The sequence below is a fragment of the Lactuca virosa genome, chromosome 5, assembly GCF_052849685.1.
Source record: "Lactuca virosa cultivar CGN04683 chromosome 5, Lactuca_virosa_CGN04683_v6, whole genome shotgun sequence".
Taxonomy (NCBI): domain Eukaryota; kingdom Viridiplantae; phylum Streptophyta; class Magnoliopsida; order Asterales; family Asteraceae; genus Lactuca; species Lactuca virosa.
In genome coordinates, this window is record NC_136430.1 from 44999178 (window position 1) to 45023681 (window position 24504).

At 37.1% G+C, this 24504-nt stretch overlaps 2 protein-coding genes and 1 non-coding gene across 4 annotated transcripts; 1 reads left to right on the forward strand and 2 right to left on the reverse strand.

Moving 5' to 3' along the window:
* Positions 1–15951: 15951 nt before the first annotated feature.
* TRNAM-CAU (transfer RNA methionine (anticodon CAU)) lies at positions 15952–16036 on the reverse strand. The gene is given in 2 exon segments: positions 15952–15987; positions 15999–16036. It is a non-coding gene; the product is annotated as a tRNA-Met (tRNA).
* A 47-nt stretch (positions 16037–16083) lies between these two features.
* On the forward strand, positions 16084–17467 carry LOC145116367 (centromere protein X). The gene is made up of 6 exons (XM_079052707.1): positions 16084–16153; positions 16249–16297; positions 16426–16466; positions 16757–16796; positions 17075–17128; positions 17245–17467. Exons 1-6 carry the CDS (start codon positions 16133–16135, stop codon positions 17346–17348), a joined length of 309 nt encoding a protein of 102 aa, XP_078908833.1. The 5' UTR covers positions 16084–16132; the 3' UTR covers positions 17349–17467.
* A 79-nt stretch (positions 17468–17546) lies between these two features.
* LOC145116366 (protein SIEVE ELEMENT OCCLUSION B-like) lies at positions 17547–20897 on the reverse strand. Of its 2 annotated transcripts, none has more exons than XM_079052706.1 (7): positions 20653–20897; positions 20444–20566; positions 19919–20367; positions 19714–19826; positions 18999–19141; positions 18425–18904; positions 17547–18343 (listed from the first exon to the last, which is right to left on the reverse strand). In XM_079052706.1, exons 1-7 carry the CDS (start codon positions 20836–20838, stop codon positions 17726–17728), a joined length of 2112 nt encoding a protein of 703 aa, XP_078908832.1. In that variant the 5' UTR covers positions 20839–20897; the 3' UTR covers positions 17547–17725. The 2 variants fall into 2 exon arrangements, with proteins under 2 accessions (XP_078908832.1, XP_078908831.1); XM_079052705.1 differs by having other exon boundaries at positions 20444–20569.
* Between the last annotated feature and the right edge of the window lie 3607 nt (positions 20898–24504).

Sequence of the window (24504 nt, forward strand, 5' to 3'; positions counted from 1 at the left end):
ATTTTGAGTTCGAGGTTATCCGACTTCTTACGAGGTGAGTCTTCTCACTATACTTTACCTAGAGTGGTAATCTTTATGTGACTAGAGGGTCTTATGTTCTTATATTGAGTACTGTTATATCTTGCATTATGTATTTGTGATTTATGCTGTCTATTATTCAGTGCTTTTATTGAGTTAGGACGGGAGGGTCCAACCCGAGTTGTGGGACCGAAGGGTCCCACTGAGACACATTGACCGGAGGGTCTTATATTAGTATAGCCATGAGAGGCTAATGAGATATGTGTGGTATTTTGGGGAACTCACTCAGCTACGTGCTTACCGTGTTATGTGATATATGTTTCAGGTACTTTTCAGGATATCGGGAAGGCGCCGGCTCGATTGTACACACGAGAGAAAGAGTTATGTTCTGAGGATCCTGGAGTTTTTATCAAACAATCATGGAGTTGTGTTTTGATGATTTGACATTTGGGATTTGGTGAAATGTGTTTATGAGAATTAAGTGATTTATAAAATAAAAAATTTGTTTAAAAATTTACGGTGTTACAAGTTGGTATCAGAGCCTTGGTTTGAGGGATTCGGATGTACCTTCGGGTGTGCCTGGACTCAAACTGAGGATTTGAGAAAAAATTTCAAAAGAAATGATTTTTCTAAAATGAGAAAGAGCTTTGAAAGAAAACGAGTTAGAGCAGTGTGTACAATCAGCCAGAGCCCGAACGGTGATTTCCCAAAATACCCTTACTTATTTGTGTTGTGAGTTATTATTGAGATATTAGTGATGCATGCTAGAGGAGAGGCTAGGTATTTCATATTTTAGGGCTAGAGTTTCCTGATTTGTGATGCCTTAGCCTAGGAGTTGTTGCTATCTGTTATGTGCCTTGAGTACGTGCGGCGTAAGAGTATCTAGAAAGAATCTTTTAGAGAGATCTTTGAGTAGTGGAGTAATCTAGGAGAGATACCTATATGTGCTTTAGAGGAATCTACTGAGAGGGTAGTTGGATGCCACGAGGGGTAGGGTTGCCGGAGTCGGCGATGCCTTTTTGAGTTGTGGATAGAGTGAGAGGAGTTATATGTCATAGTGGTTTACGTGCTGGTAGAGGTCATTCGATGCCCGAATGATGCTTGCTTTGTGCTTTGTGGAACTCTTGATGATGGGAGCCAACTACCGAATGAATATGACGATATTCAGGAGGTAGATGGCTGACATCATGAGGAGTTCTTCAGCAGCTGATGGCAGAGAAGTGTGAGAACCTAGGAAGAGCCTGGAAGTGACTTTAGTCAGTTGAGTACGCTGACAGAGGAGAGTATTCGTTGGAGGGCGACCATGTGTAACGGGATTAGTGATCGAGAAGGTTGAGCAGATACTTAGGAAATCTGGAACGATCCATGTGGAAAGTATGGGTAGATGTGGCAGGTAGTATGGGCCCGTACTACTGAAAGTAGAGGACCCATACTCGAAGCAGGGAGAATCCCAGAGGTTCTAAATAGCAGGTTAAGGGGAAATAACATAGTGTGAGTACTGTGATTCGTAGTAGAGTGTACTTTCATCTGTACCAGTTATCCGACGATGGGTGTTCAGACCGAGAAAGGATACGGTAAACTGTGTGGCCAGAGGGCCATGTCGATTGAGCTTCGATAGAGTGTACCTTGTGAGGGAGTTGAGTTTAGATCCCGAGGAGTTGACTGGTGGGCTGCCAGTTGGAGTCGGAGGACTTGAGGAAAAGTGGAGATGATACGCGGAAGAGGATTGCGGTCTGGGTTGAGTGATCGACCGATGGATGAGATGTCACATCCTGTGACGAGAATTACACTATTTCCACTTCTCGTATGGAGTAAACGAGATAACGAGTTTCCAGTTCCAGAGTTTGGAGTTCACCCCGAGGGTTAACACATATAGTTGCGATATTTTCACCAAAGTAATTGTGGTATGTTTGCTGCGAGGTATGTCTTATACCGTGAATGAGTCATTAGTGGGGAACGAGATGGATGAGGACAAGGAGATGCCTTAGTCGAGTCAGGCATACTTTTTAGCAGCAGTTCCAGGTGACCAAGAGGAGTATACCGGGGCGGAGGAACTCGTTGTCTACGATGTGTATCGACTATGAGAGTGAGATCTTTTGCTCCTATGATAATGTCCGCAATGGAATGTTAGTTGAGGAATTGGAGACGCGGTGTGTGATAGTGCATTATTTCCAGAGTAAGATTCGTGATTAATTCATGACAGTGGGGCATCCGGCGGTGTGTCGGTATGAGACCTCGGGATGACTAGAGGCAGTCACGTTGGGAGGGTTCGGAGGATTTCATCCGAGATTCTAGAGATTTGGAGTTGGTTGGTCTCTATCGGGAAGATCATCAAGTGTTACGTCGTATGATTCCAAGAGTCAAGAGTGATGTATTTGGTGAAACAACCTATGGAGTAGACTGTTGGTATGCTAAATGGTGATGGTTCGAACCCTGAGTGAGGGAGAGTTGGGTATTCTATTGAGAGGATCAGTGATCTGTACAAGGGCGGTTGGAGCACTAGTTATGGAGATCTGCGGTGCGGACACATGAGACTTGGGTTATTGGTGAATGAGGCAAGGTGCGGAGCGAGACGATACATGATGTACGTGTTCAGGAAAGGATGAGTGTGTCCACAACGAGTAGCCTTTGGTCAGAGCCCTTATTGTGGTTAGGAACTCTTCGAGTTTCTAGTAGTTGAGTTCGAGGCGGTTGGCTCGTTGAGGTCCAGTTTCGACAATTGAGAATTTCTAGTTCGATGTATGAGTTGTTATATGCACTCCAGGAAGCGCAATAGTTGTTTGGCAACCAACTTCAGAGTCGGTATGAGTATTCTCGCATGGGTTTTGAGCAGTATAAGATGGGATTTCGGATTGTCGTCAACGTGTTCTTGGTCATTGATGATTCCTCCGTATTTCAAGTTGTGAGTTGGAGTATTTCGAGGTTGCAAGTTGTGCGAGTGGGAGGTCAGTGGTCGAGGCAATACATGGTGAGATTCTGAGAGGGTGTATTGCGGTATCCGAGTATGATGTCGTGAGTGGAAGATCCGTGGATGAGACAAGACATCGTGAGGTTCTGTGATGGTGTACCGGGGTATCTGAGTATGACGCCCCAAACTTTTGGGATTATTTTGAGACTTGAGTTTGTGAGATGACAAGTGGAGTACCGAGTGACTATTGTTCCAGTGGGAACCCTTCAGCTAATTCTCATCGGACGAGACTATCCAAATGTGAATAGTAGCAGGAGAAAGTCTCTTGTTGCGACAATTATCGTTAGAAGTAGAGATGCTTAATCTAGGAGGGTGTGTGTACATATCTATGGTTGGAAAACAGAGCATGAGTTAGTGGACTCAGTGGGGTGACGACTTGAGGATGAGAATGTGGGGTGATAAAAGAGTGAACAGATCCGAGTGGGAGTAATCACTTAGGACTGTCAGAGAAGACCATGGAGAGTAAGAGAGAGTATCGTATGATTACGGGGAGCCGTAACATATATGAGTAAGAGAGAGAGAGTATCGTATGATTACGGGGAGTCGTAACATATGTGAGTCAAAGAGAGAGTCGTATGATTTCGGGGAGCCGTAACATACATCAGTTAGAGAGAGAGTATCATATGATTACGGGGAGCCATAACATATATGAGTCAGAGAGAGAGTCGTATGATTTCGGGGAGCCGTAACATACATGAGTCAGAGAGAGTATCTTATGATTACGGGGAGCCGTAACATACGTGAGCCAGAGAGAGTATCGTAAGACTGCGGGGAGCGGTAGCATTCGCGAGGCAATGAGAGAGTGTCATAGGACTACGGGGTGCCGTAACACTTGTTAGTCCGTGAGAGAGTGTTGTATAACTGCGGGGATCCGCAGCCTTACTAGTCAGGGGTGACGCAGAGGGGCTCTTAGGCCTCGGTAGCCTTGCTAAATGGGTCTGTGGGAACCTGGTGGCCGAACCAGGGGCGAGACTGGGGTCTCAGCAATGGTCGAAACCCATTGTGTTTTGAGATGGAGCGGGGTTGTCGCAAGTCGGAAGGATCGAGGTGCAATGCATGCGTATATGCGTGTAACATGGGTCATGAGTTGAAGTACTGGGTTGGGACGAGTGGTTCCAACTCTGTGTCGAACCAGACTCTGCTGGGTGAGTTTGGCTCTATCTGTGTGGAGAACGAACAGGTGGGGATTTTGGGTGGATTACATTCTGAGAGGGATGTCTTTCACATTTGATGTTTTAGACTTGGGTGAATCTGTTCATTGGTTGGGGTAGAACCAAGACGCGTGCGAGGTAACATGTGGTAAACGACCGAGGTTGTGTGTGTGGGGTGTGATTTCAAATCGGTGTAGAAATCGCTTGGGTTAAAGTGAGCTTCGTGATTGTGGAGTTCAGTGTGATTGGATGAGTTAGCTCGGTTGAATAGGACTTCTGTGAAGTCCTATTGTCGAATGGGTTAGGGTAGCCTCGGAGATTCAATTGTTGGGTCGGGAATCGATCTTGTAATCAGATTTGGTGTCTAGCATTGAGAGGTAGCTGGAGTTATGTTTTCGACTATCAGTGGATAGTTCGGTAAGGCATGGACGTTGAGTTTGGGGCCGTAGCTGAATCATCCTGGGGTCGGCAATGAAATGATTCTGTCTGACGGGAGTTCGGACCTAGAGTAGAGTTTCGAACCTAGAGTAGAGTTTTGATTCTCATGTGGATTTGCAGGTCTTCATTTAATGTTGAGGACCGAGTATTCAGGTTCGCTTTTCACATGGGTTCTGATAGCATTATCGGAGGTTGGTCATTGGTGTGAGATGACCCCGTTTCTTTGGGTTTCGATTGGAGTCGACTGGTGTGTCGGGCAGGAGTGTTCAGCAGCTAATTATGGTTAACGACTTGTTCCATCAGTCGCAACGAGTAATCAGAGTTGGAGATGTTTTATCGAGTCTGTTATTCGATGAGCGAATGACATGGGAATATACCGAATGGGCGGTCAGTCGGGGGGACACACCACTACAGATTCCAAGTTTTGGAGGGGAAGGGTTGGTTCTGCAACAGCGAAGGGTTCGTTCTTCTTCGATTTGGAGGGTTCGGTTGTCTTGAGGGAGATCGGTTATGTTTCGAATAATCGGTTGCGCATCTTGGGCTAATTGATGGGATTTGAGTAATGATAAGGAGCGAATTCGAGGGCGAAATCTAATTCAAGTGGGGGAGAATTGTAACATCCTGTTTCGGATCGTCTGTGATTTAGGGTTCGTGGGCTGCAATCCGGGCATGAGGATGCCTTGAGACTGCGACGAGGTAGTAGAAGCGTAGGGCTTCTCGCTACCTTTCCGTGAGTGTGAGGTTCATGGGAAACAGACTTATAGTTAAGGAGCTATGATAGTTTGAAGTTTTGGCAATTTTAGTCCTTTATTGAGAAAAGTTGGCAGCTGAGTACGCGGGGCGTACGCGTGTGTACGCTCAGCGTACTCATGTGCGTGTTTTTGACTCGGAAGCCACCTAGTACGTTGGGCACACCAGAGGGTATTCTGGGCGTACTAGGCCCATAGTGAAAACCCTAATTTAGGATGTGTTCCTATTTAAAGGACATGATGGCCTCATTTCTGGCCACCATTCCCAGACATCAACCCTCTCAAACCATAATTTCTCGTCCCTTGAGCTTGTGTGTCCATTTGTGAGCCATTAAGTGTTCTTGTGGTTTCTTTGGAGTGAAGAAGGAACTTTGAGGAGGAAGGAGTGGGAGTCCAGGCTTTGGATTTGAGCTTATCTGTGGTTGGAGCTTCAGTTAGAGGTATAAAGCTCAAATCTTTCTCACCCTTTTGATTTGTGCATCATTTTAGTTCATTTTAGGGTTTTGGTCCCAAAGTTGGATGCTTTATGAGATATTGAGCTCCAGAGTTTATTATCAACTCCTTTGAGTGTTTTTAGTGGTGTAAAGTCATAAAAATCAAGACTTGGACGTTTAAAACAACCCATGCATGAGATATGAGCATTCTTGAGAATAAAGAGTGAGACTTTTGGTGTTAGTGACTTTCTCAGCCATGCAAAGGCTTAAAGTCACAAACTTTATGGAGTATGAGCCTTTAGGGAGTCCAGATCTGAGATTTGAGCTAAGGTCTTAATGGATTAAGACCAAATGAGTAGGAAGAGCAAAACTGGGACGTACGCTGAGCGTAATCCCAGTACGCGCAACATAGGGTCGAAAATCCCCGATGCATGCATGGCGATGGAGTACGCCCAACGTAGAGGGCTGATAAGCGTGGCGTACGTGCTGCCGGTGACTTTTAGTTGACTTTTAAGGTTTGGTCAATTTGTGGACTATTAAGGCCATGGAAGGGTAAAATGGTCTTTTATCCTTCTGTGATTTTGTAGAAGGGTTAGTCTAGCTTCTTTGAGAGTCGTTATTAATTAGAGATAATTATCATATGTGTTAGGCGGAGGCTAGATCGGTGATTTGAGTTCGAGGTTATCCGACTTCTTACGAGGTGAGTCTTCTCACTATACTTTACCTAGAGTGGTAATCTTTGTGTGACCGGAGGGTCTTATGTGCTTATATTGAGTACTGTGATATCCTGCATTATGTCTTTGTGATATATGTTGTGTATTATTCTGTGCTTTTATTGAGTTAGGACCGGAGGGTCCAACCCGAGTTGTAGGACTGGAGGGTCCCACTGAGACACATTGACCGGAGGGTCTTATATGAGTATAGCCATGAGAGGCTAATGATATATGCGTGGTATTTTGGGGAACTCACTAAGCTTCGTGCTTACCGTGTTATGTGATATGTGTTTCAGATATTTTTCAGGATATCGGGAAGGCGCCGGCTCGATTGTACACACGAGATAAAGAGTTATGTTATGAGGATCCTGGATTTTTAATCAAACAATTATAGAGTTGTGTTTTGATGATTTGACATTTGGGATTTGGTGAAATGTGTTTATGAGAATTAAGTGATTTATAAAACGAAAAATTTGTTTGAAATTTTACGGTGTTACAAAAATCTTTTGAGGATGTATTCGGAGGGATGTAGAAATGAATGACATTCAAAATAAGCGAGGAGCATTTATAAAGATTGTTATTATTATTGACTTGGGACGTAATTAGGATTTTAGATGCACATACATGCATTGAGGTGAAACGTAATTGGTGAACTTAATTTGGGTTATTCTGTATGATATTTATGGGCAAAGTTTTGATGTATGATATTGAAATATAATAGTTATAAAAATCAGTTTTGCTTGGGGACAATCAAAAAACAGATGTGGGGTATTTTGATATCGCTATATATATATATATATATATATATATATATATATATTCATATCTTTTATGCAATATATTTGTGTTTTTAGCTACACTTTAGTTATTTATAAAGAAATTTGGTACTTATTAAGTTTAAAATATAATTCGTAACATAAAAGATATTCTCGAGGAAAAAAGAGCTAAAATGCTAGGCTAGAGGCTAAGGATTGGAAGGAATCATCGAAAAGGAAATTCATGCAAAAAGTATTTATCATGACGTGGTCATTTGCATGCCACGGCGTGGTGACATGTCAAATCAAAGAAGCTTCCCGGATGAATTGCATGGGTTACTTGGAGGCTACGTGAAGGAATCGATACCACGACATGGTGAGACTTATACCACGAGTGGTAGCGTAATTTTGGTAAACTCTATAAATACATTTCTAAATCAATCTCGAGAGGAGAGTTGTGATTTTCTGCAACCAAGTACGACAAAAGAACCCTTAGAAACCCTAAGTAGGCCATATATCGATTGAAGAACAAGATTTGAAGAGATCACGAGACGAAGAACACGTTAATCATTTAGTTTGCTTACCTAAACATGTTTAGTGAAGTTTACATTGTTTCTAGCTATTTTTATGCTTTAGTTATGGGCTAATAACCCTTTACTTTTGTTTGGTGGAGACAAATCTCGATACTATGTGTTGATTTCGATAATCTTTGAATTATTAGCTTAGTTATTACTTGTGTTTGATATATTGTTTACATAACATGTTAAAGTTATGATTTTTATTGCTTATCTATGAGTTATGTGTAGTTAGATGATCATTCTAATTACATTAACTTGATCTTTAACTATTTATGACCATTAAATTGTTAGATCTAGAGATTGAACCAATCATAGGGTTAAGTACTATTAATTAGTAACTTTAATTGTGTTAAAGAGCATTAGATATCCATGTTACTTGCCTGAATATATAATAAATTGATTGTATTAATTGTGTTAAAGAGCATTAATTGATTGTATTGATCATATATAAGAAATTGTCAGATCATATCATTCATAGTCTGAATATATTTATATCAGTTGTGTGTTCACTAATTGTATGATAATTGTATTAGTCGTTAATTAATTGTTAATACTAGGAAATCTGATCAAGGTTACTAAACAAATTAGAATTCAGTAACCAACTAAATAATCTATTACACTATTAAAGAAATCAACCATAGGAAAGGTGAGTCAAAGCTAAACGAAAGTACTCATTTATCTTGATTTTAATCGTTATATGTTTTTGTTTGCTTAGTTTAAACAATCGTTGCCAATTCAATTGTTTTAAGTTGATGATATAAGTTTCTGAACTTGTAAAATCAGAAAATAACCCCAATTACATTATTTTTCTAGTTTAATTAGTAACAATAGTTTTTTATTGAAATCATATACGTTCTCCTGGTGTGCGATAACCCGTACTTGCCATTCCTATACTGCCAAATGAATAGGTGCACTTGCCTAGTTGTGTAGCAGTCTAGTTGTGATTAACTGCAATTTTATAAATTTGAAAGTAGTAGTAGTAGTAAAATACACATCAAGACCTAATAGTGTTCCGAACCGTTGGGTCTTTACGTTGTATATTGATTATGACATCCTTAGGGTTTTATTATTTTGAAACAATCAGTTGTACTCAAAATGTTTTAATATACTAAGATTTTCCACAAACAGGTATGGTTTGATTTTTAAAGCGTAAAGAAAAAGTTTTTTTCGGTTTTAAAAAATAGGGGATGTTATAAATGTGCACAAAGAGCTACTCAAAGACTGATTTAGACATGAACAAAAAGACTGGTCCTAAAAAAAGTCTGAGAGTAAACCGGTCAAAAACGAGACCAAACAGAAAGAAGACGGATCCTAAAAAAAGACCAGACCGGATCGAGACCATCCTTGACAAATTCGAAAAAATAATGGATCGTTTCGAGACCGATCCAAAAAAAAGACCAGATCATTCCAAGACCAACTCAAGACTGATCCGGAATTGGTCTAAAAAAAGACCAGAAACGACAATTTATACACGTAATTTTTTTATATTTACATATTTTTTAATCACACATTATCCAACTTATTTATCTCTTTTTTATTAACTTTTAGTGTATCATTTTTTATCTTGATTTTAATCGTTATATGTTTTTGTCTGCTTAGCTTAAGCAATCGTTTCCAGTTCAATTGTTTTAAGTTGATGATAGGGCTAATGACATAAAAACCCTCAAATTTGCACAAAATTGACGGATTTGCCCAAAGTTCAAATTTATGTCCGTTTTTGCCTCAAACTTGCATTAAATGGGTCGTTTTTGCCTATTAACCGGTTTCCCTTTAATCAATCGGTTACAACTTGCTTAGCTGGAAGATACGTGGCATTTATCCTTTAAAAATCGATTCACAAACATCTCGATCTACATTTGATCCCTTCGACCTCATAGTTAGTCGCAGAGCTGCACGAAATTGAATTAGTCTCCAACGGAAAAATGACAACTTTGTCTTCAAGATCAAGATTTAATGGTGGTACAAGAATGAGGAACAAGAAGGTAATAAGACGCGACTGTGGTGATGTTTGTGGTGTATCAATCTCACGAACACCTGATAACCCAAGACGAAAATTTTGGGGTTGCCCTAATTATCAGGTAAAAACCTCTTTATTTTTGTACTAATTTCTCCCTAAAATTTTCGGGCTGCTCTAATTTTCCAAAGAGGAACGTATGTAATAGAACACTAATTTTGTTTTTTTATAGGTGGAAGGAGGCAACTGTGGTTTTTTCAAATGGGTGGATGAAGAACTAGGTCAAGAACTAGAAATGTCTCATACAGAGCAGATTAAGCCATTGTTAGAAGTGATAATATCGTTGTTAGTGGTTATATTGTTAATGCTAGCAATAGTGATTATTAAGATGTAGGTTTGTTGGTTTTTCTTGTACTAGAAATATATTAAGGGTAATCAAGAATTGTTACATCTGCATAATTTTTTTAACAGCTGAATGTTACATCTTTGTAATGTATTAATGGTAGTTAATTTCTATTTCATGTATATGTTGCACTTGTTTTCTTGATTTACTTGTTTACATTCACAATGAAAGTACATTGCATAAAAGGAATTTCACTAATGGAATGTAAGTAGACTTTGCATGAATGGAAGTACAATGAAAGTACATTGCATAAAAGGAATTGCACTTAACTACACTTGGTTAGAATGGTAGTTAATTGATATTTCATGTATATGTCACACTTGTTTTCTTGATTTACTTGTTTACATTCACAATCAAAGTACATTGCGTAAAAGGAATTGCACTAATGGAATGTAAGTAGACTTTGCATGAACGAAAGTACAATGAAAGTGCATTGCATAAAAGGAATTGCACTAAACTACACTTGGTTACATTCATAATGAAAGTAGACTTTGCATGAATGGAATGTAAGGATAACTTGCATAAAAGGAATTGCACTAACGAAAGTACATTGTTAACGCTTAATATCTACTGGAAAATAAAATAAAAACATCATGGTTACCGTAATAGGGGGCATCCATTATAAACCTTAATAAAAAGCATCCATTACATAAGTTTTACTAGCATGTAGCAGCCATCCATTTTGTATACCAAAACATGTACCCAAAAGCCTAAAAAATATCCAAAATAGGCAAGCCAAAATGTAACACTAAACAAATGGATGTATGCTGCAAGTAGTGGGTGTATATCAAAAAATAACCAAAAAGGGCTACCTATACAATTGCCCAATGATACCGTCCCCATTTTTCCCCCCACATACCTAGCTAACTACTCCAAATATATTGGAAAGCTAGATGTGGAACCCCTTTCATCTTTGTCAAAACAAGGTTTCTTCAGCTTTTATAGGATGATCCTTTCTGAGGGATTTCTTGTCCTTCTAGGTGGTACATGCCCTTCATCATCAACATCATTTCCCTCCATATCTGTTGCATCATCCTCACCATCACCCTCGCCTTCATCCTCAACATCACCATCACCCTCTCCATCATCCTCACCAACACCATCACCATCACCCCCACCTGCTACTTTACTAGCTTCATTACCCTCACCATCACCCTCATTTTCCTCCATACCATCATTTATAAGACCATCACCCTCATTTCCTTCCATCACACCATCAACATATGGAATATCCTCAACTTCATTTACATCCTGTTAATAAAAATTTGAAAAATACTTATTAATAAAGGATATAAACAATTTTATACTAATGTTAGCATTTAGAAAATGATGAAGTCAAACTAACCATCTCAACTGGTGGCATATAATCCAATTCAACTTGTACCCCTCTTATGCTCTCTATTTCAGCCATGCTATATCCTGCCCTAAGTAGGTATGCTGCACTTTCTAGATCCAGCTTCACCATCTCTGGGAGAACATCACTTGCATTTCCTTCAGTGAATTCATGTTCAAGATTAACCTCATTCTCAGATTGACTTTTTTCATTAGTACCTTTAAGAGTAGCATCCATTGCATCTCCAACCCCATCAAGTGTTTTTGTCAGGTCAGGTTCAACATCCCCAACACCTTTGTCATCATTAGCATGAAGAATACTTTGAAGAATAGCATCCATTGCATCTTGTAATCCATAACCTTTCTCATAATTATCCTTTGGTTGGCTAATAGCAGCTTTAAAAGTGCACATCATATCAACCACACTGTCATCATCAACATCTTCTTTGTCAAACAAATCTTTCATTTGTTCCTCAAAGCCCCTACCTTCAACATAACCATCTATACCATCATGCTCATCAACTAGAACTCTATCTTCCACAATACCACCACCTCTTTTTATACCCAACTTCTTTTTGCTTCTAACAGATTTAGAACCCGATGCTTGATTTGGGTCAGATTGGACCTTTTCCTTGGCCTTCCTTTTTTTTGGTGGCATAGGAACTGGTTCCTGCCTCTCAGGCCTATCACATGATGCTTGACTGGGTTCACATTTTTCTTTCCTTGGCCTTCCTTTATTCTGTGGTGGCATATGGACAGGTTCCCTGGTTGCATTCTTGCATCCTTTCTGGTTATGGCCATACTCAAAGCACTTACCACACCTTACAGTTCTTGGGGTGTGTATTCTTCCATCATTTTCACTTACATGTCTCCTTCTATTGACCTTTGGCCTACCAGGCATTCTCCTTGACACTGGTGGTAAGGGCTTTATGAATTCAGTTTGAGGCCATAGATTTGAACCATTCATTAGACTAATGTTAGCAGAGTAACACTTAAGGAATTGTTCCTTGGAAAACATGTCATCGATATACTCATCAGGTGTTTTATGGATATAGTTGATGGTTGCAATGGAATGAACATATGGGATCCCAGCCAGATCCCATAACCTGCAGGTACAATGCCTTCCATCTAAATCCACCATGTAGCTATCACATCCTCTCCTTGCTTCAAACACATGTTGTTGACTATGAATTATTAACCAAAACCTACATCCATAAGTTTAGTGGTAGTATGTTAAAGTGTTACCTAATAAAATTAAAACAAAAGTTACATGTTAGACTGTTACCTCATGTTCTTCCCAAAAAGCTTCATCTTCTTTAACACTGTTGGACAGATACGCGTATTCCATTTAGTGCTTTCCTCAATTATGTGGGCAAACCTATCCATGATGTATATCCTTATTTCTTCAAGCATTGTGATCAATGGTTTTTTCTTAGCATCCACAATGATGGAGTTGAAGCACTTTGATATACCATTCTCCACTGCCTCACATGCATACCATGTACTCATGTAAGCTCTACACCATGTTTGGGGTTCTTTGGACATCAGATGCTCATATGCACCATGATTAAGCTTTTTAATTGTGTCCATGTGTCTCTTGAAATCACCTTCCACACAACTCATAGCTGCAGCCCAAAACAACTTCTTGCACTCTAACCTAGTGTGAGCTTTTCTAAAATTTGCATATATGTGTTGGGCACATTGCATGTGCTCCACATGTGGCAATATATCTTTAACAGATTGCAACAAACCCTATACAAAAACCATCATACATGTAAGTATTTATAAGTATTTTGAAAAGGATTAATATGTTATAAAGAAACTTACTTTATGTTGATCTGATATAACTACCAAGCCCTTGTCATCAATAAGGTCTAGATCACCACTGAGTAGCTCAAGGAACCAAGTCTAGTTGGACTTATTTTCCACATCAAAAACAGTCCAAGCAATTGGATAGACCTGGTTGTTGGCATCTCTACCAATGGTTGTTAGCAGTTCACCCTTCACTTGTCCCTTTAGAAAGCACCCATCAAGCCTAATTACTCTCCTACACCCTCTTTTCCAGCTAACACTTAATGCTTTGAAACAAATGTAAAACCTGTGAAAATAATTATTTCCATCTTGATTGGTTGTTACACCAACTTGACATGTGAACCCTGGGTTTGACCTTAACAATTCATGGGCATAATCTCATATCCTTGCATAATGCTCAGTGAGTTTACCTTCTATTAAATTTTTGGCCCATTTCCTTGCCCTTATAACTTGTCCTATAGATACCACACACCTATACCTTTGTTTGATGTCATCAATCATTTCCTGAAGTTTCATCGTTGGCTTATTTTCAATTTCAATCACATAATGTATTCCAATCCATTCAGGGGAAACAACGGATCCAAACATAAAATGCCTAGAACATTTATGGTCACCATTCATAGCTTTGATCTGAAAAGATCTTTCCTTGTACATCTATGCAACATAAATTCTGAAAGGGCATTTACTCTCCTCCTTCCTCTTGCCACATCTAGCTACAATTCTTTTACTGTCACATTTTTCAAAGTATATTCTGTAACCATGTGACACTGCATAATTGGTGACACAAAACTTTAGTTGGGCAGGGGATTCAAAGATGTCACCAAGCTTTGGTACCATCTTGTCCCACTTGATGGTTGGGTCATGAATTCTATAGTTGTTTTTCAATATCTCTTGTTCGTCTTCATCACTCTGTCAATCAGTTGCATGGTACACTTGTGCTCTGATTTCATCTACCATACTAGAATTTCGTAGGTTTTTATCACTTAATAGAACATTTAAGAAGATATCCTTACATTTATCAAGTGAGGACACAAATTCTTCCTCTGGATCGTGGTCCATGTAAATGTCATGGAGTTCAAAATCCATTTCACTCAAGCAAGAAAATGGCTCATGTATGCCAGCAAAGGGGTTAGCGTACCCTTCATCTGATGAAACCATTACACCCTCCTGCATAAACACACTAAGTTTAGGAACCCATTTCAAGAAATGTTGAATGTAAACATAACAAGATCATGACATGTAAAAACCTTACCTTTCGAAGAACACTTTTACCCTAATCGTCTCCAAGAAAACCCTCTTTTTTCTCTGTGTATAAAGAATTTCAGTCGAAAAAATGGGAAAAGGTGAAAAGTAATCGGGATATAGAGGGAGATGAGGATGCGACAGTTTAACGTCCGTAACAGACTTGGAGTTTTCTCCCAAAGACGTTAATGAGCCTTCCAGCTAAGCAAGTGGTAACCAGTTGATTATAGGGAAGCTGGTTAATAAGCAAAAATGACCCATTCAATGCAAGTTTGAGGCAAAAACGGACATAAATTTGAACTTTGGGCAAATACGTCAATTTTGTGCAAATTTGAAGGTTTTTATGCCATTATCCCTTGATGATATAAGTTTCTGAACTTATAAAATCAGAACAAAACCCCAATTATAGTTATTTTTTTCTAGTTTAATTAGTAACAATAGTTTTTTTTATTAAAATCATACATGTTCCCCTAGTGTTCGATAACTCGTACTTGCCATTCCTATATTGTCAAATGAATAGGTACATGTCTAGTTGTGATTAAGTGCAATTTTATAAATTTAAAAGTAGTAGTAGTAAAGTACACATCAAGACCTAATAGTGCTTAAGACCGTTAGATTTTTACGTTGTAACTTATATTGTTTATTGATTATGACATCTTTAGAGTTTTATTATTTTGAAACAATCAGTTGTACTCAAAATGTTTTAATATACTGAGATTTTCCACAAAAATAGATGTTTTGATTTTTAAAGCGTAAAGAAAATGTTTTTTTTTTTTCGATTCTAAAAAATAGGGGATGTTACAAATGTGCACAAAGAACTACTCAAAGACGGATTTATACATGAACAAAAAGACTGGTCCTAAAAAAAATCTGAGAACGAACTGGTCAAAAATGAGACCAAACCGAAAGAAGACGGATCATAAAAACCCAGACCGGCTCGAGACCATCCTTGACCAATTCGAAAAAATAATGGATCGTTTCGATGCCGATCCCAAAAAAGACCAAATTATTCCGAGACCAACTCAAGACTGATTCGAAATTGGTCTCAAAAAAGACCGGAGACAACAATTCATACACATAATTTTTTTTATTATTACATATTTTTTAATCATACATTATCCAACTTATTTATCTCTTTTTTTATTAAGTTTTAGTGTATCATTTTTATTAAATGTTAATGCATATTTTTTGTATCAATCACAGATTTGTTAACGGAAAAATTAAAACCAAAACAAAATAACCATGAAACCAAAAAAAACCGAGAAAGATCCGGAAACTCATTTATTTGGGTTAGATTTTTCCAATCGGATTTGAGGTATTTTGCCATCTTGTTTAGGTGGAAAACTCATTTATTTTGGGCTTTTTAGGTGTAAAAAGACTTAATAGTGATTTTGAAAAATTTATTGGGGTGAGAGAGGCTCGAACTCTCGACCTCAGGATAACTCAGAAGCTATGAGACCTACGCGCTAGCCAACTGCGCCACCACCCCAATGTGTTTTGTTGACCCACTATTTAAAATAAAATATAAATTTTGTAAATCGGATTAAATTGTTTGGTTGAATTATCATCGTTCATCTTTTCCACCATGGAGAACAATTTTGATCAGGTGAAACCCTAAACTCGGCTTTGATTTCTGTGTAGGATATGTTTTTAATAATGCGTGAAGTTTGGTTTTATTTTCTTAATCTGTGAAATTAACAGGATTTGATTTACGCAATTTTCAAAATGGTGTGGAGCAAGAAAGCAATCGGTTAGATTTCTTACACTTGAGTAACTCATAATCAATCTACTTCAGATTGAGATTTTCTGCTTAACCTCTCATGTTCCGGTATGATTTTTGTATTTACCGAAATACATTTGTTTCCGTTTCCGTTTCAGAGCGGGAGAAGAACGTAGACGGCGAGACTTCAAAGGGCGAGGTAGAGCACATTTAATTATCGTAACTTCCGTTCTCGAAAGCATCTTCTGTTCAATTTTAGTGTGCAAATTGTGTGAAATGCTGTTATGTATCATCTGTCATGCTAAATTTAATCGAAGTTGTTCCAAAACTTCGCCAATGTGTTAGCTAATGATAAATATAGGCTAAACAAATTTCTCTGCATAATGCTTCAACTTTTGTGTGAACAATCGATTCTTTGTTTTTCTTTCATATGTCTTGATTTGCTTAAATTAGCTATGTTTCTTGACAGTTTACGATTTTGCTATGCAGGAAGGAGCTGGATCATCCAAGAAAAACCGACCTACTTCTGGTAATGATCCTTTTCAAGTTCCTCTGGCAAGTCAAGTTAATGATGTAACTTTGAATTAGATACAGAATCTAGTACCACTTCTTCTTTCTGATAGTTTTAAGAGAAAATTGTTCTTCTAGGTTTCAGATGACTTTTCTCTAAATTATTCTAACATATTTCTCATAGTGAATTTCCGCATCCAGTTGTGGTTTCTTCTCACATGTGTCTTTCTCTTCAATTTTCTATTTATTTTTTCCTTGATTTCTGCAAATTATCATTACAATCTACTCTTGGTGCAGCCAATTCAAATGCTGTGAAGCTGAGCTGTGAAAAACTTCGACTCTTTGTTTCAGGTTAATCCACCTTGATTGTAGCTACTGTTAGCATAAAGAAAACTGCCTATATCCAGTTGCTTCCCATGGATATTATTCCTGTATAATTTATAAAACTATTTATTTTGTCAATGCAGAAGCAGTTCATCGAGCTGCTACTATTGCAGAAGCTGAAGGCAGAAACAAAATTGAAGCAACTCATCTTGAAAGGATACTTCCTCAATTACTTTTGGATTTCTAAGGTACTATATTAGGTAGGACAAGTAGACAACTAGACATTAGCATGACTGAAGTATTTGTTTCTTTAACTCTTTATGAATGCAAGTTAATCAATTTCCAAGTATGAGCATTTTGAATTTACCATATACTGTTAGGATCAAGAGGTACATAAAGTTGGTTAATATTAGAATGTATTGTCAGGTACTATAAGCTAAATAAGTTAAAATAAAGTTCTCACTCTTGTATATTGCAAGTATAAAGAATAATAACACACAATTGATTACTTATTCAAGAACTACGAACCAGTGTCACATCTGTAACAGCATTTCTTCACTGGCCCTAATACCAAATCACAATTCCAGACTCAATTCAAAATACAATAACCCTTTACCCTTTTCCTTAATCAGTACAGCAACGAAACATAAAGAATCTCTCCATTTTCTTTCCACATTCTGAACATACCACTACCTCAGGAATCCCACCACCAATCCCAGGAAGTATAAGTCGGTTACAATGATGTGGTGTCTGCAAACTTTCCATATGTCCTTTCAATGCAGCAACAAAGCCATTCACCTGTACACTTCCTTCCCATTTCTGAAACTCTGTTAAAGTTGTCAATGTCATTTCCGCATTTGCCCTTGCCATCTCAGTTGATCCCTTGGATATCAATGCCCAACCTTGGTCACTCCCGTCAAATCCCATTAGGGTCAACACCTCTTTCAAAATCAAGTCGTTTTCAATACTTTTTCCATGTTGAGTTCTCGAGTACAACATGCTCTCAAGCCTTGTCCAGAAGTACCACACGGAAGTGGGGTCCGGCCAAGTATTGCTTATGTTCTCCTCACTGATTGTTATACTTGATTTCCTTGTTCTCTCTCTTGATCCACTCTTTCCTACATAAACCATCTCCAAATGGATTCCTGCAGTTCTTGCAATCTCTGCTGCTAATGTTGTAAATTTCCTGATCCATTCCATGTCATCTCCTCCATACAAGCATATGTATTTCCCTTCAGAAATCTAGGAACAAGGAACAAAGAATAAAACATTATAAACAATCAATTAAAATGCTACCAAGTAACTTGAAATTTAAAAACTTACCCATCGTAAAATATTTTTGTCAATGTTGTCAACCAGTAACTCGAGTTTCCAAGATTCCTCCTTCCATAGCATCTCCTCTTTAGTGCTAGTGAAAGGGTATGCCCGATTTCTCCAAATCCACATCATGTGGAGTGCATTTGTTGATGTTACTTTCCCCTGTTGATCTAACGTTACTAAAATCGTCTTCTTTTCAAATTTCCATGTTTCTTTGATGTACTTAACGACTGCTGGTTCCAGCAAGTTAGGGTGATGGATCATATGCCATGGCATCATTGATTGAAGCTGCTCCAGTTTGTGTTGATGGGAATCGTTCCATGTTAGAGTGTCCACAATGGGGACCCACAGGATCTCGTAGTGAAGATCTGAATGTGTTTTTGAATCTTTGTAGATTTGAGTGAGAGTTATAATATCTTCATTGGATATTTCAAGGTCTGATATGAGCATCAACACATGCTTTTTCCTTAGCACATCCACATTAATCTGTTTTGAACATGATACATGGATTAAGTCGGTTGAGTAGTTGATTAAAAAATTGTATACAAAAAGTCAAAGTAATTCAGGGATTAAGATTAACCCTTGTTTTGGATGAGCCATGATATAGTGGATGAACATCGTCCTTGGCACAGAACAAAGCCTTGAGAATCTTTGTGTTTTCTATGTGAGTCACCTCAAAGATTCGCACCAACATCAAATGATATTCATCATGTTGCTTCTCCTCTGCACCAACATCACGTATTAACATTATCTATTTATTTGTTTTAAACTTATTTTAGGGGCTGTTTCTTTTTTTTCCCTATTAAGTGTTGTATACGTAACGTCTCTTTTTTTTCAAGACCAAAAAAACCGTCTAAAAGAGACTAAATTACCATTTTACCCTTACATTTTAACAAACAGTTTTCACAATATTAACATGAGAGGAGTTAGGAAGAAAAGAGAATGGCAAATAGGTAAAGGGTTGGTGTTCGAATACATCAATCCAGTTTTTTTGGCTTAACCCATTAAGTCATTCTATCGGGATTAGATAAAAGAGAACAGTCATGAGCCATGCATATAGCTGTCCAAATTAAGTGCTTAACCCATTGAGTTCATTAGGTCAAAAAGAAACAACCCCTTAGGCTAACAAAAGTTACACGGGACACGAAGCTTTGTAGGGCTATTTTCAATGATGAGGATAAGGGGGGTATTTACATCTTTTTTCACAAACAAGAAAAGTTTGGGACAAAAATTTGCGGTTTTTGCCCCCATTGACATCATTCGGAGTATGTAAGTGCAAAATTTGAAGGACTTGCCTATGTTTTGATAGCAAAGGACGAGGATTGATTTAAGGTGCTCATGAATGGTGTGAACTTTATGAGCCAAGCTTGAAAGTTCCCATGCTTCTGATGTAGCCGTGATGTATCGGCTGTTAACATAACATATAAAAACAATAATAAGTTGCTTGTATTAATTATTAAGATATAAGAAATAATAATTTTTCTGAACTAAATTACTTACTCATAATTCATGCCTAAAAGGCTTGTTAGCTGAGAGGTACAAGCCACCATACTCTTAAGAGACCAATAAGTGGCCGTAGGGATATGAGCTGTTGCTGTTGACATAGGTGGTTGGTCGTCCTGGATATATTGATGTGGTAGATTCTTGAATGTAATGATACACTTTGTCACATCCAACATGGCCTTAATCAGAAGATTTATAGCATCAAACCGAGTTTTAAGTGATTTATAATGCTCGACAATATTTGGCATATGTTTAAGCAACGCGATGGATTTAGCAAGCGGATTAGTCGCAAACAATTGAGCCACAAGCCAAAACTCCCCAAAATTGATGGCAAACGCCCCTAACGATATCACCACCTTTGCTTCCCATGAGTAATTCGAAAGCATGTTCAGGATTGCTAACGTGGACGCATGCGCGTCTGATCCACCCGAACATTTGCAAGTTAACTACCAACAAAAAAAGAGTTTATAGTATATTAATATATGATGCCATTTGTTTATTTATAATTATAATATTTATAACCTCGCAGGAAATTTTATGGATGATGTTAGCCAATCCATCTGGGAACCCGGTAATGTCGTCGAACTCTAATAAAGCATGCTTATCGTCTCCAGCCAATGTATGAATATTCTCACTATGTGTCCCCTGCTATAACAAAGCAACCAAGATATTTATGGTAAGCATCACGAAAAGAAAGGGAAAATAGATAAATAAATAAGCGTGCATCATACGTTGACGAAGGAATCGATATCTTCAGGAACAGAGTGATGGAATGTTTCTTCAATGACACCAAGAAGTGATTCCAAATCGACTTCGCGACCATCGGGTGCATGCGTCGCTAAAACTTGCTTCATAATGGCAGTGTCATCGGATGAAAATATTCGCTTTTGCTCCTTCTTAACCAATGTTCTCAGCATTTTGTCGGGAGCAAAGGTTAGGAAAGAAGGTGTGTTTTAATTGTGTGTGGTTTTTTCATTACGCGATATGTAGGCATTATATAATGATGGAAAGATGAGGAATATTTCAAACTTTGGATCAAGTACCTTACTTGCATATAGGTGTTACTTGTTAGCCCCTAAAAAAAAATTAAAGCTATTTTTTCTAACTTTGGATAAGCATTCAGTAGGTCCAAACCAATCAGTCAAAAAAAAAAAAAAAAACAAAGAGCCCTTACGAGGTTAAAAATGAAACCATAAACAGGAACAAACAAATAAAATGGAACCACACCACCATCATTCATCATAAAAAAAAAGTAAATATTGTGTAAAAAGCTTAAATTTAGAATGAAAAATTACAGAAGAAATAAAAAGCACATGTGAGATGAATGGCATGAGGTTATAAAATAATGTATCAACTTGTCAGTGAACTTTTGCTTTCTTAGCCTGTCAGTAAAGCAAAGAGGGGGGGGGGGGGGGGGGGGGGGGTGAATGAAGACAGTGAAGAGATTGGGGTTTAATTAGGGTTATTTCGCATTTAGCCGATTAGGTTACATCAGATACGTATTCCAAATGGGTTTCTACTTATCTATCTTTACTTGTCAATAGTACTCTATGATTCTCTTTCTCAAATTGGACCAACTTAATAATTATCAAGATATATATAGTTATTTTATTAATGGATTTTTTACTTATCTATCTTTACTTGTCAATATATATAGTTATTTTATTAATGGATTTTTTTATCCATTTAGACATCTAACAATTGTTTATATGATTTTATGATTGTGCCCTTATTATTATTATTATTATTATTATTATTATTATTATTATTATTATATCATCTATTAATTAGGGAAAATTGCTTATATGATTTTATGATTGAATTTGATACTGTGAATTTTTTCTCAATTAAGTCATTAAGTTACATTTTTGTTGCAAATTTAACCGATTGATCGGTTTGCTTCTGATTCAGGTGTCTCGCGTTTCTCTATTGTTGATTAGGCTAAAAACTGATGTGGCTTCTACATATGATCATAGTTGGCAAATATTTTTGTTAAATTGAACTCTTATGTAGTTATGAACTCATTTTCTCTTATTATTTTTTTTTCTCTTAGAGAATCATAATTTTATGCAATGACTTCCCAAGGTCGCTCAAGTGTTTCATCATCCCAACGTCGCATAATTAAGACAAGAAAGGTTGTCCAGAGTAATATCTCCTAAAGGAAACCTTCATTGTTTTGCTTACACCACTCTAGGACGATGAACCACTTGAGCGATCTTTGGAAGCCATTGCACAAAATTGTGATGCTCTGAGAGAAGAAAAAAAGAAGCGAAAGCGAGTACAAATATATGTAAGGGTTCAATTTAAGCCAAATGTTTGCCAACTCAAATCATATGAGGAAGCCACATCAACTTTTTGCTTAGTCAACAAGTAAGAAACATGAAACACCTGAAGCAAACCGAACGACAGATTAAATTTGCAACACAAGTGTAAGCTTGGTGACTTAATTGGAAAAAAAAAATTTAAAACGCAGTGTCAAAATCAAATTTTATGTAAACTTAGTGTTTTTATACAATTTGTAGTATTAATAATTTGAGAGTAATTTACAACTTTGTCAAAATCAAATTTTGTTTAAACTTAAAGTTGTAAGTTCAGTCTAAAACATGAAATTGTTACAATGTCCTTAAGTTTGAATATGGCACACCAAAGTTGTCAATATCGGGACCTTACCTAAGATCATTTTATGTTTTGCAAGATCGTAATCGTAAGATCGGATTGGGATCACAAATTTGCTCGTAAGGTCTTGTGTGTGCTTTATACATTATAACTTGATGTTGATTATGAAATCTATTTTAACTTTTTAAGCATTAAACATAACTTTTGTTACTACAAACCATAAAAATTAAAAAGAAAACATGAATGTCCTGCCTAATTTGAGATGAATTGATAAAGTGATGATGCTCTATGAGACTTCATGCAACTTGCAGTACTTGATTTTAAGTTAAATAAGCGGATTTTTAGGCTCCACTATATAATAAAACTAAGGAGGTGGAATCGGATTGTGTTAAGATCTTAAGATCTTAGTCAAGATTCTAAGATCCTATTATAAATCTTGCTTCAAATAGATCCTAGTAAGATCATATGATCTTTTTTTGCTTGCATGATCTTAAAATCGTAAGATTAAGATCGAGATCTTAACAACCATGTGACAAACCATATAAAATGGCTTAATTTATTGCAATTTTTTGTGAAGCACATGGACAATAGCTGCAATGAAATGTAAAATTAAGGACGACATAAAAAGTCTATGTGGTAACAATTTTAAAATATGGACTGAATCGATAATTTTGAGTAAAGCATAGGGACTGTAACTATAAATTACTCTTAATATTGATGATGAATTATGGTTACTGTTTGTTGTTGCTATTGTTATTATTATTATTATTATTATTATTATTATTATTATTATTATGAGAAATATTATTACTGTCATTATTATTATTATTAGGAAGATAAATTTTTATTATTACTTTCATTATCATTATTATTGTAATTTGTTATGATTATCATCATTTAATATACTTTATTATTTGCGACTCTATTACACAAAAAAATGTTTTTTGCACGAAAACATGTTTTCTATAGCCAAACATGTTTTTATACCAAAAAAATGATTCTTACACATAGGAGTTTTTTACACAAAATAATGTTGAACACATCTTTCTGTCTTCCTATGTACAAAAGTCATCCTTAATCTTATTCCAGCAGGCTTTCCACGTCAAATTTGTCACAAACTCGCGGTGGTTACCCCAATAGCCCAATTGAATTACTAGCCCAAACCCTACCAATTATAGTGTCCCTTCACTTTACTTTACAGTTGACATTGCCCATGCCCATCACAATCGTACGTATTAAAAGTCTACATTTCTCTCAATCATCATCACCATGGGATCGGTGCTTCTAGAACAGATGTTAATTATCTCCTAAATCAAATGACAATCAACATACCTACTTACTCATAGGCAGCTAATAAAGTGATCATTCATACCTATTCAAGAATGGCAAAAACACACCCCTATTTACTAAAAAAACAAGGGGTTGGCTAAAAAAAACTTTGAGAATTTTAAAATGAGTTAGACGGATTGACCATTTAAGGGTTTTTTTTAATAGAAAAAGTTAATTTTAAAATAAGGGTGTTTATTTAGTAGTCACCTTAACATATCCACCACTTTGTTTAGGTCTACGCACCTACAATATAGAGTCTACAAAGATCGATCTAATCAGTCAACTCAACCCAACCAAAATTAGAAATTGGTTTGAGATTTTGAACTCATATAAGTTAAATGGTCAACCCGTCTAACTCATTTAATTAAATAGGTTAGGTTGTGTAAATATTATCAATTTGTTTTCAACCCGTCAATTCATTTAACACACACACACACACACACATATATATATATATATATATATATATATATATATATATATATATTATCATAAGTTAATCTAAGTATTCATTTATAAATTCTAATGTTGAATTATTATTTATGTTTAAAAAAATGCAATCATAATTCTCATTGTTTTTTTTGTGCCGACAACACTACTCACTCTCCAAAATGACAAAATCACTTCGGTTTAAACAT